Source organism: Cynocephalus volans, chromosome 2, assembly GCF_027409185.1.
Source record: "Cynocephalus volans isolate mCynVol1 chromosome 2, mCynVol1.pri, whole genome shotgun sequence".
NCBI lineage: Eukaryota > Metazoa > Chordata > Mammalia > Dermoptera > Cynocephalidae > Cynocephalus > Cynocephalus volans.
In genome coordinates this window covers 159,459,020-159,471,317 of record NC_084461.1, presented here as the reverse complement: position 1 = coordinate 159,471,317, position 12,298 = coordinate 159,459,020, and the positions used below count along the sequence as shown (strand labels likewise).

The following is a 12,298-nucleotide window of genomic DNA, read 5'->3' as shown; positions in this document are numbered from 1 at the left end:
AGAACCCTGGGGATAAGAAGCCCCAAATACTCCCAGTTTCCAGATGAGACAAGTGAGGATGAGAAGATCTGACTAGTCGGTACAATAAGCAATGAAACTTGGGTTTCAACCCAAGAATTGTCTTCTAGTCCAGTAGTCCTGGCTAGTGTGGGAGAGAATGAAGAAAACAATTCAATCAGAGAAGAGGATCTGTGGGGGACATGGAAAGATGGGTTAGGTCAGATTGGTCCCAAGAGCCAAGCCAAAGAATTTGAAATTCATCCCTTCAAGAAATAGAAGGGTTTCTAGCATTTAGAGTGGAAGGGATAAGGAGACTAAACGCCAAAAGACTAATTAGGGAAGAGTACTACAACAGCCCAGGGGACAGATTATAAACGTATGAATAAAAATACACCGAATAAATTAGATTCATAACATTTGTTTTAAACTTTAAATTACCAAGAAAGTCACACACAAAATATCTCCCCTGTACCTGGCAGCCGCCAAAAAAAAAAAAAACTTATTTCTCTTTTATAAATCAGTTTTAGGGAGAAAAAACAAGCTCTAACAAATTTCACGAATACCTACTGAGTACCCAAAGGGCATAATAATTAACGAATAACTATCTAATATCAGAGATTTCAGACAGGCCTCAAATTAAAACTGGAATTGTCAACAATATTGCAAGAATCTCAAGTTCATGAATTTCAGGGCTACCTGAAAACAAGGAATACTTTTATGCAAGTCGCTGAGCATTTTACTAAGGTTTCCAAAGATTTTTTGATATTCCATTCGGAGCAGTCTGATTTGGTCAACTGAAGCCCTGACCAGGCTTACAGGACAGGACCTTGCAAAGAGCAAAGACCCAATAATCATTTGCAGAATAAATGAGGCCAGGAGTACTGCGCAAGAACTCCCTACATCACAGGCAACTCGACTCCTACTCTGTTCCAAAATAAAGTTCTCAAAATTTCGGAATCAAGTCTGGAAGAAAAACCTTTCAGCTAACGTTCGTCAGCCTTCCCAGGCCGGGCCTCATGCAAGGTCCTCACGGTAATGTTCTCCCAAAGTAACGCTACAGAGCCATTTCCCGAAGATGACAACCGCTCAGCTCCCTGCCATGTTATCCTCCCTCGAGCGAGACCCAGGAGTTGCGGACGCATGGAGAAGTTTCTCTGTGGCACGATCCGCGTCAGGGGGAAGTGTTTTCGGGAGAAGGGGCTGCCGCCGCAACAAGTGCCTGCCCTACTCACCGCGACCGGGCGGCCGTGCTCGGAACCGTCGGTGGCGTCGAGGCGCGAGGCCGGGGAGGGCGCGGCAGGCGCCGGGGCAGACGCGGGGGCGGGGGCCGGCGGCTGCCGGTGCTTGCCGGCGCGCTTGGCTTTAGCCTGGATGCAGCGCTGGTGCAGGGCGAAGGTGTGCTGGCGCTCGAGCTCCAGGCGCTCGGGCGACACGGCCTCGTAGCGGGCCTCGCAGGTGCTGTGGTGGCGCCGGCACAGCTCGATGCGCCGGCGGAGGCGCTCCATGACCGCGCTGTGCCGCGGAAGCGCAAACTCCGCCATGGGGCAGGTGGGCAGCACCATGGGACGTGGGCTGCACGGGCCGGGCCTTTCGGGGCCGGCTGGCACTGCGGGCTCCGCTCCCCGCGGCGGCCCCTGTCCGCCTCACGGCCACGCCATGCCCCCGCGGGCAGCGGAGCGGACTCGCGCGTGGCGGCGTATCTCCCTCCTACCCCGCTTGGCCTGACCCCGGGCTGGCCCTCGCTGCCCACCTCAGGCCTCGGCCTGTCCCCGCCGCCCCGGCCCCATTGTTTTCCGCGCCGCCGCCGCCGCCATCTTAAAATTGTTTTCAGGGCTCTCGGAAGAGGGCAGGGCCTCCGCGGCGACCTCGAGCGTCATAGCTGATGAACAGGGGCTCTGGCCAATCAGAGATGGAAGAACAGACAGCCGAGGGAAGGGGGATGAGCACGTAACAGGCGCGCTTAGTCTCCCCCAGCGGTATTTAAAAGGAACTCTCAAGCAAGGGGCGGAGGGAAGCTCCTGGGCGGGCCTCAGGCATGGAGACGGAGTTAGATGTGACTGACGGGAGCCCGTTCCAAGAGGTGAGGTTTCCTAAACACCGCCCAGTCAAGGAAGGCCCTTCCGGGTCCTCCGAGGAAAGCGGGGTAAATCCGACCAGTCCGTGCAGCGTAACTGGCCAGACCCGGACGCCCGCCTGGCGGAACAGCGGTTGACCAAGTTCTACCTTTTTGAATTTGGCTTTGATAAGCTCAAAGTAGTCACACTATTTCAACGCCAGCCGTTTGTCTTTGACTTCATTCCTTGTATACAGCCCCACGAGTGAGCTAGTAGAGGTTTCCTCTTGCACAGTTCTGAATCATTGGGACTGTCAACTTCCACTTATTTACAAGTCTGAACAAGTTTCAAAAGTTCAGAATTGCCTTATTAAAAAAAAAAAAAAAAAAAAAAAAGCCCAAATGTGAGGTAGAGTCCAGTACCATTAACGAGGGCTGGAATCGCAAAGGATGATGCTTGAATCACAAACGGCACTTGGACTGCAAGCTTTACATCTAAAAGTTGAGACACTACAAAATCCAGTGAAACAACAGTTATGCTCTAGTATAACTAGTAGGCAAAGGGGGTTGGGGGAACTGTAAGGAAAAAACACAGGAGCAACGAATTAGTGTTAATACTAAAACTTGAGAGTGGGTGGGGGGGCCCAAGATATTAGGAACAGGTTAGCACCTAATTAGCACCCTAACTGCTAAAAGGTTAAACGAGGTGCTGGGGGAGGCAGCACACTGAGAGACATCAGCAACCCAAACGTGTTACTCTAACATTTTATTAAGAATTAGAATTTTTGTGTGTGGAGGAAGTGGGTAACCAAGGCAAAAGTGCCTAGGACTCAGGAAAGCCAGAATGCAGTCCTACTTTTTACCAGTCGTCCAACATACAAATTTTACACCAGAATTAAAGAAATTATTTAGTAGAAAGAATAATAGTAACTATGAGCACTACATTTTGTGTACTTCTCTTCAGTAAGCAATCTAAAAGCTTAATAGCACTTTATAAAAAACTTTTGGCATAACTCAAAACTATCCCTGAAATATGTACATATATGTAAAATATGGAGTCTGACTCTGAACAAAGATTATTTTCTAATAAAAATTTAAAAGTTTAGGCTAGCCGATTACCTCACTTGAGACAGCATGGTGCTGGTAACACCAAGGTCATGGGTTCAGATCCCAGTAGCAGCCAGCCACCAAAAAACAAAATAAATAAGAGTTGGATGGTTTTCATAAGTCTTAATATTATCTACAAATTAGGAGTTGCATCCCCCTTTCCTGAGTTCCTGTCCCTATTATACAAAAGAAACTACTGAACCACCACTGAGCAGGAAGAGGAGGCAAGAGTTAAATATAAAAGACTGAATCAAAGTCATATGGTGAGATAAAGTAATTATTTCATTGCCTATTTCTGCATATTAGCACTTTCTCATGTAGTGGCCAATTAAAGGAAGATTAACCCAGTATTGAAACAGTAAAACACACACATTGAAGGTTACTGTGAAGAAGTTCAGTCAAAAGCAGACACTTAACACAGGGCTTTAATGTAACACCATTTAGTAATGTGACAATTTGAAAAAAGCAGAGTACTTTGTGGATAAGAAAATTTGAGGAATACATCTGATGGAGAGAGGGAATTTTACAACAATGGGACAGGTAACCAGCATGTAAAATCATAAGTGCCTTTTTAAGAGCTGAAAATTACGGCTATCATTCATTAATATGTCAGACATTTAATCAGGTGGCTGCACCTTCAACAAAAACTGAATACAAGAACCAAGAAAAGGTGTTTTTGTTTTGAACAAACTTTGCTAAATAGTCCTAGACAGGCAGTGAACACTCTATTATTTAAATCTGTCATTTCACAGCTCAGCTGGAAGAAAGTGAGGGATAACATCAATGGACAGTAAAGAAGGCAGATTTCTGGAAATGCAGTGATCACACACATTTGCTTCAAGGAGAAACCTGCAGACATATTTTCAGGTCTTGCTAAGTAACTTTATTTGCACTCAATACATTTGGGAAAGTCTGCTATATAGCTAAGGTCACTGTGACCACAGAACAACAGATGAAAAGAATAAAGCACTGAACAAGAAAAATGCATGCCACCCTCAAAAGAATTTAAGAGAACCAGTGTTTAAAAAAAAAAAAAAAAAAAGACAAAATAAATGGCTATAAGCCTTCATCTTTTACAAATGTAGTTCTGCCCCAATATCTCCCCAATATAAACACTGTGGAGTGTTTATATATTCAGTGCAAGAAACAGTATCATCGGTACATTTGAAACACATATGAAGAAAGAAAGAAGCTAAAACATCTAATTCTGAATGTTTCAGTGTGGTGTAATAATGATATTATGACACTATAGTGGTGGGGGAGAGGCTCTGATAGCACCCATCTGCATTCGACATGAAAAAACAAACCTAAGATCACTTTTTAAAAAATTCTACAAGCCACATTAAAAAAAATTGAATAGGACTGCTTTATTGTGTAATTTAAGACACAACTGTTACATGAACTAAAATATTTAGCAGCTACAAAAATCATAACTCATGCTATATGTTACTCCTCCCATAAATACTTTTAGCCTGTGTTCAATTATAGTCAATTCTGAATTGGCTCGCCTCTGTATTAGACTTCTAAAGTCTTTAAACAGAGTAAAAGAAATGGATAAAAATGAAAGATTGTATTCCATTCTGTACTTTGACCCTGGAAAGTTGTGAGCCTGCTTTAAAAAAGAAGAAACACACATAATCACAATAAAGCTTAACACTATGCAGAGCTTATCAATCATTCTTAGCAACGAACTGCAAGCTGCGCTGTGAAGAAAATGCATAGCAGAGGAAAAAGCTGGGAATTTGGGGAAATAGGTAAGAAAACAGTGTTAAAACAGTGGAAGAAGTGATGAAAACATCTACTCTGGAGCTCACATGTCCTGCTAGCATTCCTCAAAAAGCCACCTACTCCAGAAGGCTGTAGCTCCATGCTCCCTGTGTGTAGAGTATGAATGCCCAAGTGCCACTAATTGCAATGCTGTCTGGGAACTGACCAGTTCCAAGGGCAACAGAACATACTTTATGGTCTAACCAACATCAAGTGAAATTTTTTTTTTCCTTTTTGTATTTCTATTTTTAATACAACTTAAATGGAACTTTTTTATAAATTTGGGCTTCCATCCAATAACTCTCCTCAATTTCCATAGGAGGAACTGAGTAATGGAAGCAAGCAAAACAAGATTATAATCACAAATGACTGTACTTTAAACATGACTATCAATTTTAAGGGAAACACCTGAATGTTTTTTAATATCAAACTTAAAGAAAAAATGTTACAAAAACTGCAACTCATCCCCCTAGCATTTCTAAATGTTGGTGTTATTTCTGCACGAACAGATTAATATATTAAATTAAGCCAAGACTTTAAAGATTGGCAAGGTTTTATCATTCTATTTTAAAAAACAAAGATGTTTAAAAACAAACAAAAAATACAAGTTAGTTGCTTCATGTTACATTTCACAACCATTATGTTAAATGTTTTCTCTTCTACAGAAACAGGGTCCTTCATGTTGTAACTGCAATTATTTACTGCTAGATGTTGGAAATTACATATACTAGTATTTGACTGGAACCTGTTGATGGTGACGTCTTGAGGTTTTCTGAGTTTCAACCTAAGGTGTGCCAGGTCCTCTCCTAGGACCACACTTGAAAGAGAAGGGGAGGGAGAGGAAATCACAGACCAAGTTCTTAAGATTGTTTCACTCTCTTCGAGGCTTTCTGTTTCTTGGTGATCTGTTCAAAATTTCATCCTCCTATTGGTTGAAAAGAAAAGAAATTCATTATAATTAGCACGTTAAAAAAAAATAGAAGTTCACCATATTTTCAAGATTAGCCAGGCTGAGGGTACCCATTTGAGGAAAAAAGGTTAGAAAAATAATTAGGGGCTGGCCGGTCAGCTCAGTTGGTTAGAGCTCGGTGTTATAACACCAAGGTCAAGGGTTTGGTTTGGATCCCGTGCTGGCTAGCTGCCAAAAAAAAAAAAGAAAAAGAATTAAAATACACCAAAAACAATGGTTGTCTCAGAGGTGGTTGGATTATATGTATTCTAATTTAGTTCAGTCTTTTTTGTTTTCCATAAACATGCACTTTTCTCAATCTAACCCATAAACATTTCCTTAAAAAAGGATCATTCACTGTGCTTTCACATTATCTTGCTTAATCCTAGATAATCTACTGGCCTATGGCACATCAGTCCCATTTTGACGATGAGAAACCTAGGATTCATGAGGATCAAAAACTATCCAAGTAGACTACAAGCCAGGTGCGCTTCCTAATCTATCATAAATTCCTAAGATTGTAAATTACTCTCTGAAATTATTCCCTTTACTTAAATGTACCATCAACTTTTTATCGTGTGAGGCAGTTTGGGAGATACAAAAAGCATGTGAGATATGGTCCCTACCTTCAAGAACTGCATTCTAGTTAAGACAGAATATATCCACTGAAAATATAAGCAAAACACAAACAGCATAGACCTTTTAGGAAGGCAGAACTGTAGTAGGTGGAAACGGAACCTGAGTAAAGCTTTGCTCTCTCATACCCCATATTTCCAATCTACCACAAAACCCAGATCCAGAACCAACTACTACTCACGCCCTCCTCTCCTATCACCATGCCAGGGTCACTGCAGGAGCCTCCTATCTGGTCTCCTTGATTCTCCCTGATAGAAAACACAAGATCTGATTACTGTGGCTGCTATCACTTGTGCCCCAAAGCCTGCAATGGCTGCCCGTTTCAAGTCTGTACAATGGCCTATGAGGCTTCACCTCATCTAGAGCCTTCCCCACCCTCCCTGCCATACTGACCTTTTGGACTACCACTTTAGGCCTCGGTAATGGCTGTTCTCTCTGCCTGGAATGTTCTTCCCACTGACATTGCCTTGAAAAAGTACTTTATCTCTTTCAAGTCTTTGCTCAAATATCACCTCACCAATGAGAACTTTAACATTACAACCCACTCTACCTCCAGCGCTTCCACTACCTTTTCTTGTCCTAATTTTTCATAGCTCATCACTTCCTAAGATTCTGTGTTGTTTACTTCCTTACAATGTCTACTATTTATTATCTTCCCGTCACCAAAGTACAATTTAAGCTCCCCAAAGGCAGGGTGTCTTTTTCTGTCTTGTTCACTGACAATGCCTGGCACATAATGGGAACTCAGCAAATATTTGTTAAATGAATGAATTAATCAATCCACAGACAACAGGAACAAAGAGTTTAATGACTTGTGAAAGAAATATTTTTAAAGGCACAGTGAGGAGAGGTAGATGAAACAGAACTATTGAATAACCTGAAGTTCCCATCTTAGAAAGCATTTTATTATTTCTCTCCTATAACCTTCTGCTTATTTCAGAAACCATTCTCATCACAGAAAAGTACTTTTAAGATTCTAACATAGCTTAAATCATCAAATAAAATGTTGATGATGGACATTACCTTCTAAGGAAAAAATAAGTGAAAAATAAAATTTAAAAATATTGTCATGTATCAATAAGAGTCCCACTTTAACAAAACTGGCTCTGACAGAATTTTGACTGCCACAGCCACTGTAAATTACCCTATAAAAAGACTCCCTTTACTTAAATGTAACTTCAACTTAGTTGCTTGAGATACAAAATGTATTACCCCTTTCTTTTACCTCTGCTTTAGGTTTTCTATCTTCCTCCTCTTGACTGACAGTGCCACCATCTTCTTCAGCATCACTTTTTTGTTTCTCTTCTAAGACAAAAGTTAAAGTAAAACAACTGAGCAAAACCTTACATTTGTTTTTGGTAAATTAGACAATTAGCATTAGGCCACATCTCTAGATCTAAAACAATCTTTGCTGTGACTTGACTGTAAGGGGTTGAAACAATATCTTAGGGTCTTGGCTTAAAACAGATTTTTGGGAGTCTACTTCTTACCAAGTTTCTCTTCACCTTCCTCTTCCTCATCTCCCTTGTCCTTTTCCTCTTCCTTCTCTTCTTCCTCCTCCTTCACATCTGGTTGAGGAGCATCAGTCTTCTTGTATTCCATAGCACTGGACTGTTTCTGAAATATTCCCCAAAGTACAATAATTTTGTCCACTTCTATATTTTCATGTATTATGTTATCATGTAACTACTGAATTCCTTCGGGCAAAGTTCTGTAACCAGGCTTTATATAGGGGTGGATATATAGAAATGTGTATGATGTAATTCCTACCCCAAAGAACTTTCTCTTTGGTGAGAGTTGGGGGGGCGGGCGGGAGCGGAGTTCAAGGTATAAGGAACAGTAAGAACAAAACAGTCAGGTAGGAAAATACAGGTCTAAACAAACTAGTTGACTGAGGCATAGATACGCAGAACAGTGGTGTATCCAGTTACAAAATGCTTTGAATGCAATGTGAAGTATAATCCTCATTCAGCAGAAATAGCCTAAACAAGATTTTCTTTTTTTTTTTCTTTTTTTCTGATTGCATACAACAAGGACTAAACAAGAAAAACTAACAATAAGGCTGTGGTACCCCCACATTTATTGTCTTGGGAGGGTGGGAACAGTGAGGGAGGAATGGATAATGAAAAATCAATGATCATGGGCCGAGCCCGTGGCGCACTCGGGAGAGTGTGGCGCTGGGAGCACAGCGACGCTCCCACCGCGGGTTCGGATCCTATATAGGAATGGCCGGTGCACTCACTGGCTGAGTACCGGTCACGAAAAAGACAAAAAAAAAAAAAAAAAAAATCGATCAAATTATGAAGCATAAGAATAGAAGTAGCTATGCCAGGAGGAAAGCTGGTTTGTGCCTAGATGGCTGGTTTTATATCTGTAGGGAAAGTGAAGATAAATGGTCAGGATCCCTCAAGGGGTTTGGAATCTTGCCGAGCATTTGATGTAAATATGCACATGTGCTCAGGTGTTCCTTGGTTATTGTGTAATGTAATCAGGTATGTGCACCCAGATGTCCTGGGTTATTGGACTTAAGTATAAAGGATGAGGGGCTTGGGCCCACAGCGCCCCCCTCCCCCGGGATGCCCCGAGGAAGCCGCCACTACTACTGGAGGCTGTAGCTGTTAATGTTACTGTGAGGGCCCCCGGGATGCCCTGGGAGGCCACTGCTGCTGCTGAGGAAGCTGAGGACTGAGCTCGTGTCTGCCAACGGCTCCCAGGATCTTTCCCAATTACCTAGCTCACGACCTGCATGTGAGGGATGATGACCCAGTCTGTACAAAGGGTTTGAAGGGTATGAGCCCTAGCCTGAAAATATCTAAGTATATAAATATATTTTTTTTAGAAAGCTGCTACCAAATATTAAGGAGAGTAATAAAGTGGGCTAAATAATTCCAGTAACCAAGGGGTTATAAATCCTACTCTCATTCAGGCACAATAAATGGCCTGAGGAATAGTGAATACATCTGTACCACAAGTGTTTCAGAAATCAACTGAATGTGGCCCAGTCGTTACTGAACTGCTACATAGAAAACCTTAAGCAATACGAAGTTCTTTTTTAACATTACAAGAATTCTTTCTAAAAGTAATTCCAAAAAAATTTATACCTTTCCAGAACAGCAGAAGAGGATAACAAGGAAGACAGGCAGAGCTACAGTCAAAATGTAGACCACCCAGAGCCATGGGCGCTCTTCAGCTGCCTCAATCATCTGCCCCACTACACCTGGCTGAAAAACAAGACAAGACAAAGTTCTGATTTTTGACACCAAATATAGCCTGCATTTGTTTGTTCCACTGTTCAATTATGGCATGGCACTACTCAGGCTCTTCCTTTTTCAAAGGGTTCAAGCCAAGATGTTCCTACAATGTAAAAAGGAAATTAGAGAAAAGCCTCCATTTTTCTGCTCTCCTTATCATCAAGGTGACTTCAACTTCATAGGTGCAAGAAGCTGGCTTCTTAATCACCTGCAAAAGTCTCCTTTAACCTCATAAACCAGGGAATGAAGAATTTCTTGATCTTAGTATCTCTAGCTCTCCAGTCCCCAGCTTGGCCACATCCACATGACCAGTTGTTTGAAAATTCCATAAGTTGGGTAAACCAAGACTTAACATTTAAGAGTGCATTAAAACATACCCTAAATGGCAAATTTTCAGATATATATACTATACACACACACACAATAATTACAAAACATACCCTCCATGTAACACAAATAGAGACTCTAAAGCCACTATAGACTAATAAAATCATGTCCCAAAACCCACTATTTTGTCTTTAGCAGGCATACAGTTAGACTTTCTATGCCAATATTCCCGAAGAAGGGAAAAGATAAACCCTACAAGATAACTTTTCACAAACGTTACCTACAGTAACAGACAGAAACATGCAAGAAATAAGCAAGCACAAACCTCAGCAGCCCCATCAGCGGCTTTCTTCAGGCCCCATCCATCATTGGCCCAGTCATCAACTACTTTTCGATCGCCACAAATGATAAAGTTGTCAAAAAAAATGTCAGAGGTCATGGACCACAGCTCCAAACCAATAGCACTAAAAGAAGTCATTCTGAAAGGTTCCAGATCTTCAAAGAAATCTGGATTTGGTATTTTCCTGGGTTTCCAGATTCCCTAGAAAAAATTGTATTACAAATTATCTCATATAATGATCAACAAAAATTTATGGTGAACTCTGCATGATCAATGGAGACTTTGTGAAACAAATGAGCAACAGAAAGAAAACAATAAATGCTACTGATATTTTACACGTTGCCTCTAAGATTTCTGGACTCCACTGCTTTCAATTTCTCATATCATCCCTGACCTTGGTTCAAACCAACACCTAACTTTGCCTGACCCATTCCAAAGTCTCTACTCTTATCAACTGTTGGTGAGAGTGGGAACATAAGTCAGTACAGACTTTTTCAGTGGTGATTTAAAATAAAATGTACATGGTCTTAAACCAGCACTTCACTTCTAGATAACTACCTACAGAAATATTTATTACATACACCTAGACATGTACAATGATGATTATTACTACAGCACTGACTCTAAAAGCAAAAATGACAATCCACCTAAATGGCCACTAATAGGAGAAAAGCAAAAGGGCTATTTTTTTAAAGTACAATTTTTATTTTACCTTATTGTTTGACTGCACAATTAGAAATACATTTAAAAACAGGAAAACATACTTAGTGTATATGCATATAAATAGACCTACACCTTACATTTTAAAGTTTGACAAAGTGGAAATTAATGATTATAAATCATTTTACCAGGATAAAAACAGAAGAGAGAGAAGGGTGAGTGGGTACATTTCCATAGCAAACCTGAAGCTTCTTCACTATTGTATTCTCACCATCTCATCTGAGCCTTAGTCTTTTTATAGCTGAAGATATTGAGGCCAAGCAATAAGCTAACTTGACATGAGGGAGGTGCCACCTATCACAGTCCTCCATCTACCACATCACACACAAGCTAGAGATTTGGATCCTGTGGCTGAAGCACCCCTGCCACTCAATAGCAGAGTGCTCAAATCACAAGTTTTCAATTCTCTTTTCTTTTTGTTTTTAAACATAAGTTACAAAGCAATTATGAAAGAAAGGTATTCTATTTTCTAGGTTTATCTTTGCAACACTTGCTTAACCCATTAAGCACTCTCTTAACTCAGGAAGTTTTCTTTCTTCTCTCAATTCACTCTAACCAACTACTTTATTTTTTTGGTGGGGGGGGGGGTGGCGTGGTGGCTGGCTGGTACAGAGATCTGTACCCATCATCTTGGTGTTATAAGGCTGCACTCTAACCAACTGAGCAAACCAGCCCCAGCCCCTTTCTGCTCTTAATTCAGTAACTTGAATATGATGATAAACCTGGCAACCTCACTAGAGGGAAAACTTCTGTATAAATATGTACAGATCAATGACAGCAACTCAACCATCAAGAGACACAAACCTGGTAGTTAGGATTGTCAATCATGGGAGGCTTCCATTTGCCCTTGTAATTGGGGTTGTCAATCATAGGTCGCTGCCAGATGCCACACCCAGGAGCTGACTCACATTTAGGGTTGGCAATCTGAGGAGCCTCCCATTCTCCATCCATGTCTTCATCCCTGTGGAGATATAAAAAACAAATTACAAATGGGTTCTGTGATGCAGGATTAGAACAGCTGGCCAGTCCAGTGTTCCCCTGAGACGCTGTTGTAATGTTTTTAGTGTCATACTACAGAACAACATCTTCTCGTTTCTATACTTCCAGTAATGATAGCTTTTCATGACAAATGCATTTTAAAAAAAGAA

General features: G+C 41.3%; 2 protein-coding genes across 5 annotated transcripts in view; both read right to left on the bottom strand.

Annotated features, from left to right (window-relative positions):
- Nucleotides 1-1,796, bottom strand: part of MAML1 (mastermind like transcriptional coactivator 1) — a 53,928-nt gene extending 52,132 nt beyond the window's left edge. For both annotated transcript variants that reach the window (XR_010022649.1, XM_063087179.1), the window contains exon 1: nucleotides 1,233-1,796. Coding sequence is in view for 1 of the 2 variants with exons in the window: in XM_063087179.1 (XP_062943249.1) it covers nucleotides 1,233-1,562 (330 nt within the window). In the remaining variant the exon portion in view is untranslated. The remainder of the gene's footprint in view (nucleotides 1-1,232) is intronic.
- A 2,711-nt stretch (nucleotides 1,797-4,507) lies between these two features.
- Nucleotides 4,508-12,298, bottom strand: part of CANX (calnexin) — a 36,804-nt gene continuing 29,013 nt past the window's right edge. For 2 of the 3 annotated variants that reach the window (XM_063086144.1, XM_063086143.1), the window contains 6 exons: nucleotides 11,955-12,111; nucleotides 10,416-10,631; nucleotides 9,614-9,733; nucleotides 8,003-8,129; nucleotides 7,738-7,817; nucleotides 4,508-5,852 (listed from right to left, as the gene is read on the bottom strand). In XM_063086144.1, the coding sequence (XP_062942214.1) occupies nucleotides 5,799-5,852; nucleotides 7,738-7,817; nucleotides 8,003-8,129; nucleotides 9,614-9,733; nucleotides 10,416-10,631; nucleotides 11,955-12,111 (754 nt within the window). In that variant the 3' untranslated portion in view covers nucleotides 4,508-5,798. Of the gene's footprint in view, nucleotides 5,853-6,693; nucleotides 6,761-7,737; nucleotides 7,818-8,002; nucleotides 8,130-9,613; nucleotides 9,734-10,415; nucleotides 10,632-11,954; nucleotides 12,112-12,298 lie in introns of all 3 variants that reach the window. The other variant, XM_063086145.1, reaches the window with a different exon arrangement.